Genomic DNA, 7,851 nt, shown 5'->3' with positions numbered 1-7,851 from the left:
CAGGACAAACATACATCTGGATATTTTTATCGATCAGTAAAAAGCCTTTGAAACTGTGAGCCACAGATCTCTTTAAAAAAAATTAGAGGTCATTAGTGTTACTGGAAAAGCACTGTAAATTCTCGCATCTACTTACCTTACAGATCGCGAGTCATTAAAATGGACTATAATCTTCAAAGTAATTCGATATCTATAACAAGTGTAGCACAGGGCTCGATCTTAGGTCCATTGTTCTTTTTAACCTACTTATACTTACTTACTACTATGAATTATTGAACATGAAAACATGTCGGGCTAAACTCGATTTAAGACGTGAGTTATCCGGGTCAATATATTTAATATATGAATTAGGTTTCAATGGCTGGATGATATATATCTTTCCTGCTTTGGTAATTCAATACGTGACATAGTTACGCAAGCCCAACAAGATCTAAATATACTTTTCTCAAACATGCTCGGAAATGTATGCGTTAATGTCACGAAATGAAGACATGAAGTTTCTCATTTATGGCTCCCTACCACCTCCCTACATAACTTCTTGGCCTAGGCCATGAAGTATGTATCAAAATCCATTATTGTCCGCTGCTCTAACTTTTTAATTTTACTTACTAACATTAAACTGACAAAGGAAAAAATTACGAACAGCCAACCACCACTACTCTATAAGCATTTGCGATACTGCGATGCGATGCGATGCGATGCGATGCGATGCGAAGCGATGCGATGCGATGCGATGCGATGCGATGCGATGCGATGCGATGCGATTCGATACGATGCGAAGCGATGCGATGCGATGCGAAGCGATGCGAAGCGATGCCAAGCGATGCCAAGCGATGCCAAGCGATGCCGAGCGATGCCGAGCGATGCCGAGCGATGCGAAGCGATGCGATGCGATGCGAAGGGATGCGATGCGATGCGACGCGATGCGAAGCGATGCGATGCGAAGCGATGCGAAGCGATGCGAAGCGATGCGAAGCGATGCGAAGCGATGCGAAGCGATGCGAAGCGATGCGAAGCGATGCGAAGCGATGCGAAGCGATGCGAAGCGATGCGAAGCGATGCGAAGCGATGCGAAGCGATGCGAAGCGATGCGAAGCGATGCGAAGCGATGCGAAGCGATGCGAAGCGATGCGAAGCGATGCGATGCGATGCCGAGCGATGCCGAGCGATGCCGAGCGATGCCGAGCGATGCCGAGCGATGCCGAGCGATGCCAAGCGATGCGATGCGATGCGATGCGATGCGATGCGATGCGAAGCGATGCGAAGCGATGCGAAGCGAAGCGATGCGAAGCGATGCGAAGCGATGCGAAGCGATGCGATGCGAAGCGATGCGAAGCGATGCGAAGCGATGCCAAGCGATGCCAAGCGATGCCAAGCGATGCCAAGCGATGCCGAGCGATGCCGAGCGATGCGAAGCGATGCGATGCGATCGAAGGGATGCGATCGATGCGATGCGATGCGATGCGATGCGAAGCGAAGCGATGCGAAGCGAAGCGATGCGAAGCGATGCGAAGCGATGCGAAGCGATGCGAAGCGATGCGAAGCGATGCGAAGCGAAGCGATGCGATGCGATGCGAAGCGATTGGATGGATGGATGGATGGATGAAATATTTCCTCACATTGTTGAGAAAAGCACTATACAAGCCTCGGCCAGAACAGGGATTGCTGGACTCGTTTTATCCGGCCTCGTCTACGACCCGGCCGTCTACCCCGAACTCGTCCGTCAATCCCTTACTTCATGGCCTCTGCAGTAATGTACTATTAACTGGTTCCAGTACAACCTCTTAACTATTAATGTCTCTAGAAACATGCTACATTATTTTTTGGAGCCAGAATCAAGCCGATGTAACAAAATACCCCATTAACAAAAAATAAGACTTTAATTGTTCATCGTAGACGTACTATTAACAACAGTGAGCTGCTATCCAGAACTATTTCTAACTTTTAAAAACTAAGTTGTCACCAAAACAGACTATTTTACAACGCTTTTCTTTTTTTTGGTGTGCGCTTTGGTGAATATCGACATCATTTAGGTAGAGTCGATATGTGAGAAGTCACTATGACAGTTCAAAAAATGCCATGAAAATTCCGCCCTCTGCTAATGAATCCTCCATCGATTCCAGCATTTCCGAGCTCGATTCTGACATGATGCCGCAAGTGGCCCCGTACCGGCGCTACGTGCTGCCGGCGCACGCGCCGCTTCTGCTCAGCGACCTGCGCCTGCGCGTGCGCACCGACGGCGACCGCCTCGACCAGCTCGCGCCCGCCATACGCAAGCTACAGGACTATGTCAGGGCCAACGAGAACTATCTGAGGGACGAGCTTATGTTCTTATAGGGGTCCACTCCACACGCGGAAGGTACGGCACTATAAGCTTTTACTTAGGTGGAATTGCCTAGATTAGAATTAGCTATACGCCGTGTTATATTTTCCGTTAACTTTGACACTGAGTTCAAGTTTACGCATCTTTTATTAATAAAAACTAAGGATGTAAATATTAATAGTAAAATTGTAAATGAAAGTTAACTAAAGATTGAATACCTACTTAAAAACTTGATAATAATTTAATCTGGAAAAGGCCCCCGCATGGTGGTGCACAACATGCGTGGTATTGTAAGAAAGACATCAAACAAATTCATTTTGCTCGCTTTTTCACATTCTTTAGCCTATAGAAAATCTTTTTCATTATTTTATAACGTGTAATGAATTATTTTCACTCTTTATCTTTTTAACAGTAGGAGTATGCCATTAAATAATGTCGTAATCGTAAACAAAACTTCATTTGATCTGTAGAATGTTCCTTTGAAGTTAACGGAAATCAAAAATAACTCGTTGTATAACTCCAAGTTAACTGTTAATCCAGGGTTAAGTAATGTCAAACTATATGGAACTGTCATCCTTAATCCCTGGACCGTTCGGCCCTTAGTGTCCGATTGAAACTAGTATTTGCAACCGAATTTCGGTTGGTATACCAGTTTCAGCAAAACCGAAACTTGAATCTATGGCTATTCTAGTGTATAATTCAAACTTGCGTGTCATTATCATATCCTTGCAAGTACTTAGCATTTCAAGCTTATATTTTTCTGTATCCGTCCACCCCGCTGACACCGCAGACAAACGGTTCAATCCGAACGCATCAACAGGTCTCTGCTGAAAGCATAATCTTTGAATCCGAATATCAAGTACCGTCCTATTCTGCGCCCCCACGTGTAAGACAAGACCAACGTACGTTGCTGCACATATCTCCGGTTTTCATGCAAAACCTACAAAGCTACCGCTTAAAATTTAATCTTGTGAGACCCTTATCTATTAAACTAGTAAAGCCTTTACCTTAGGAGCAGGAGTTAGCATATTTATAGATCAAGTGTATGTTTTGCCGTCGCATTTTGTCGGAAAATTGATATTTATCTTGCTCTCTCGACTAGCTTACTGAAGTTTACTGAAGCTTATTGACAAGATTTCATTTTTTTAACACCTGTAAATTACCAAAGGAATTGAAAGAGTTTTGCTTTCGGAAAATGGGAAAATATTTATTATAATTGATTTCTCCATATTTAAAAAAATACAAAAAAATTGAAAAAATATGTCTGAATTTGCCAACACTACCACAGAATAGATGTTTCCTTTGCCTTTTTTACCAGAAAAAGGAGCTGTCATAATTTTGGCAACGTCTCTATGCAACATCTACGTCAGATTTACGTGATCTTTTTTTTAAGAGACAAGACAAAAGTAATAGATCAATTGTGTGGTAGTTTTGGAGTTATGCCCTTTTAGAATAAGCACATCTTAAAAACAAATTAATAAATTAATTAATAGTTGCAGGGAAATTTTAAAAATATCAGCGTTTTTCTCTTTCCAAACAGAATACAGAGAACGAATCAAATTATAGTCTTAGAAATATGAAATCTTGTCAATTGAGGAAGCAAGATAAATTTGTACTGTATTTTCAGTTATGGTTCACAATGAAAGTTATTATATATTATATTAGGCTGAGGTGATACAATATATCAAGTTTAAATGGCTAAAACATAAATAATGGCCAGGCCTTACGAGACGGGTATATTTCAAGACTCAATCGTGGTTGTCAAGACCTAATACTTTTGTATTATAGTTATTTATTTTCCTAAGCTGTAAATAACAATATTTCTCTTTATTTATTTCTTTCTTTTTTTGTTCCAGTTAAATTTAATAAATACATTGGCGTGGGGGCGCCGCTTATAAAATCACAATAAAAATATTGAAAAAACAATATCAATACAATATAAAAGCTGTCTCCTTCAAGCTATAGAATTAGCTGTAATTACTTGAAAATATCAAGTTTCTACTATTTTTGAAAACCGACTTTAGTTTTAATTTTATTATAAGCTATGTAACTAATTAAGAAAACTTAAAATTTGGAAATCTCTTTACAAAAATGACTTGTTCATTTGAATTAGGATGTAAATATTATAAAAGATACGTAGAAATGTTTTGCCGAACGATAAATTTTGTAATTTTGATGGTTTTAACTTGAATAAAGCATCGTTGTGTTCGCTCGTTTCACTTTAGGCGCGATTTTGTTTGTTATTGAGTAAATTTATGTACCCGAAATTTTATTTTGATTCCCGGACCAAATGGGACATGCGAGTGAAACCGGGGCTATATGCTGGTATCCATATATTGTTTTCAAATTCTTCCTGAATATTCTAGAAGATTATTGGATTAGTTTGACTAAACACCCCTGTCGTGGTTCCATCAGAGATGTGCTAAGACACAGCTCGGTGGAGCGAGGATAGGTAAATTAAGCGTTTCTATTGGTTAATTTTTTTTTATTCGATTGGATGGCAAACGAGCAAGTGGGTCTCCTGATGGTAAGAGATCACCACCGCCCATAAACACCTGCACAGAGGCCTAAGATGGGATACCTCAAGTGCCAGTAATTTCACCGGCTGTCTTACTCTCCACGCCGAAACACTACAGTACAAGCACTGCTGCTTCACGGCAGGATTAGCGAGCAAGATGGTGGTAGCAATCCGGGCGGACCTTGCACAAGGTCCTACCACCTGCATGACAAACATATTCCTTGGAACGCAGACTCGCAAATCTCTGGTGGAAACATACCCTAAAGATTTTTCGTCGGAATATTTAATTCATAGTGTAGTCATAGTCACGCCTTAACACGATATTTGAAGTTTGAATATCAATCATTATAATAAAGTTGAAGACATTTGTAAACCACAATAAAAAATCCCGAAAAACATTAACAAGTGTATTCAAACTAAACCAATCATCTGTTAAAATGCTCAGGAAGAATTTGAAGACATCTTGAAACTTAAGAATTTAAGCATACCTATATCTCCTAACTACATAAACCCGGTACATGATAAAATACTAGACTAATCGTTTTGACACCCAGTACGAATTATTTTTTATGTATAGTTGTAAATATTTTATAAATGGGTGGGATTCAAAAAGTTAGACATTTAAGAGATTTTATAAACATGCCGTTGTGCCACAAACAATTGACCTTACATATAGTACCTATCGGTAATTACTTGTAACGAGGTGTCATACAGCTCGTTTCATCCTAACTTTTTGTACTGTCTGGTTTAGCACATATTCGAAAAAATAACATTTAAATTCAAATTTCCTTTTCTAAATTCCACACCTGTTCAATTTACGTCAAGTAGCCATTCTATTCAGAGCCTCCGAGCTGAACACTTACCTTTCTTTTATCCTAGATCTTATAAATCTCTTAAAACTCCATAATAAGCTCATAATTTACTACTCCTATACGAAGAAAGTTTTTATAATTGTACGAAGCGAAGTTGAAGTTTTCTGTTAGCCCCGTAGATGTCAAACGTTGAGCAAAAAGTAATTGTTTCTTCGTAAAATGAACTATATAACAAGAATTTCGTCCACCGAATTACTTACTTAAGATTCGATAACCTAAATTACCTGACAGATTATTTTATATATTTTTTTATATCTTAATCTTAACATAGTAATGTTGTGTGTAAGTACTAATTCCGTGTAAACTAAGTCATATTTGTTGAATGCACTGGTCAAAGAAACAATAAATGATAAGGCACAAATGTTTTGCACCAGATAAATTAATTATAATGGGAAGACGAGTAGTATGTAACATGAGCTGACGAAAATGGTCATCATAATAAAAAATATTGGCAGCAAGATTTTGCTGAAAAAAATTGAGGTTATAGGACCCCATGTGTAACACTTAGAATACAGAATAAACCAGAAACTCGTCACGCGTCTGTTATTAAAGCCAATAGCGTTACTCGAAAATATAATGCTAGGTTCTGACAATTATTAATTAGTATTATTTTTCTATTGATTTATTATTATTACTGCTCGCTGGATTTTTAGGGTTGCCAAAATAAAGCCAGACTACGTCCATATCCTAAAAGATGCAACCGGTATAATGAGTAAACCGGAGAGGAGTTTTTAGCTTTGATTCCGTACATTTGTTTCTACGCGTAGATTGTAATGCGGCTTCTGGTTTGTTCAATGTTCTAAAGGGTAACCTTTTATTAAAGTCTCATTTCGATGAAATAACAGATAGGCACTGAATTCACCGTGGGATCTTGGACTACTTTGTTCTCAATAAAATCACACAGACCGCAGACGCCAAAAATTGGTAAGTATCCAAATACATAAAGTTTACAAATCAAAGAAGAATGTAGCACGAGAAACTTGGGATAAAGCCATTTTAAAAACATAATATAATGATAATTTGATGTAATACAGGGTTATTTAGAAAAATCTGACCTAATTTAAACTAATCTGTAGATAATACGACGAAAAAGTTCGTGCAGTTAATAATTTAATCGAAATATTGTCCATTATTCTATTCAAACGTTATGTATTTCGACACTTGTACAGCACGTTACTACGCTCCTCAAGAGTGTTTAAACTGCGAATGACTGAAAATGTGCCTTGCACTATGTAAAGTGTATATTTAATGTAATTTTAAAATGATTTTGGTATAACTTTGTTTGTTATCTTTAAGAATAAGATGAAGTTGTAATATGCTGACTTAGCCATTTTACGATATGTATATTTTCTGATGTATTTAATTACAAATAAATTATTTCTTAACGTAGGTGTATGTTAAATAATGTTTGTTCAATTTGTAGCATCATTTGTTTATTTATCACGCAAACTGTAAAATATCTGCGAAGTTAGCATATTTTAATTTAAATAACAATAGGTAATAATTCATGAAATGTGTTTCTATAGCATTTTGAAACAATACTTATTCATATGGTTGTAAAATTTTATTATAAACAAATAAAAACTTGAAATGTTAATTGACTAATTTATAATTTGAAAAATTCTACTTCCATGGACATGCTATGAATTTATATTTATTGTTATTCTAATGTTAATAGATAATTAAGAATAACGACTCTCTGTTAATGTTTTTCATATAAATTTTTTTTTTTTAAATGTGGTTTATTTGTTTCCATGACAAAACGAAGTCGTCGTGTCGAGTAAACGTTCTTGCGTTCTTGGATAATGGTCTCTACACATTACACCGTAACATACCATGACCGAAAGAGCAACGTGCCAGGCAAAAAATATATTATTTAAGATTATTTTTTTTGGAATCTTTTTGTATTTTTTATTTCAATTCGAAATTTTTACTTTTACGGTCATCCCGTAAAACCTAAATTGAAAATACAAACTGTTATATAGATGCACAGAAAAACCAGAAAAATAAGACCATCACTGGGAATCGAACCCAGGTCCTCGGTATTCCGTACCGCGTGCTATACCGCTACACCACTGATGGTCAACACGAATTTCCCCTATGCACCTCATACCTCAGCTTGCTTGTTTCTTATGTTA

The 7,851-nt window shown here is 37.5% G+C and overlaps 1 protein-coding gene across 1 annotated transcript; it reads left to right on the top strand.

Annotated features, from left to right (window-relative positions):
• Positions 1–2,123: 2,123 nt before the first annotated feature.
• Positions 2,124–7,449, top strand: LOC141432288 (uncharacterized; the record flags this gene model as incomplete). Its single annotated transcript, XM_074093837.1, is given in 2 exon segments — positions 2,124–2,359; positions 4,180–7,449. A coding segment is annotated over 1 exon segment (214 nt), but the record flags the coding sequence as incomplete, so codon positions are not given.
• Positions 7,450–7,851: the final 402 nt, after the last annotated feature.

The sequence above is a fragment of the Choristoneura fumiferana genome, chromosome 10, assembly GCF_025370935.1.
Source record: "Choristoneura fumiferana chromosome 10, NRCan_CFum_1, whole genome shotgun sequence".
NCBI lineage: Eukaryota > Metazoa > Arthropoda > Insecta > Lepidoptera > Tortricidae > Choristoneura > Choristoneura fumiferana.
The sequence above is the reverse complement of the archived record's forward strand: the minus strand, read 5'-3'. Positions and strand labels throughout refer to the sequence as shown.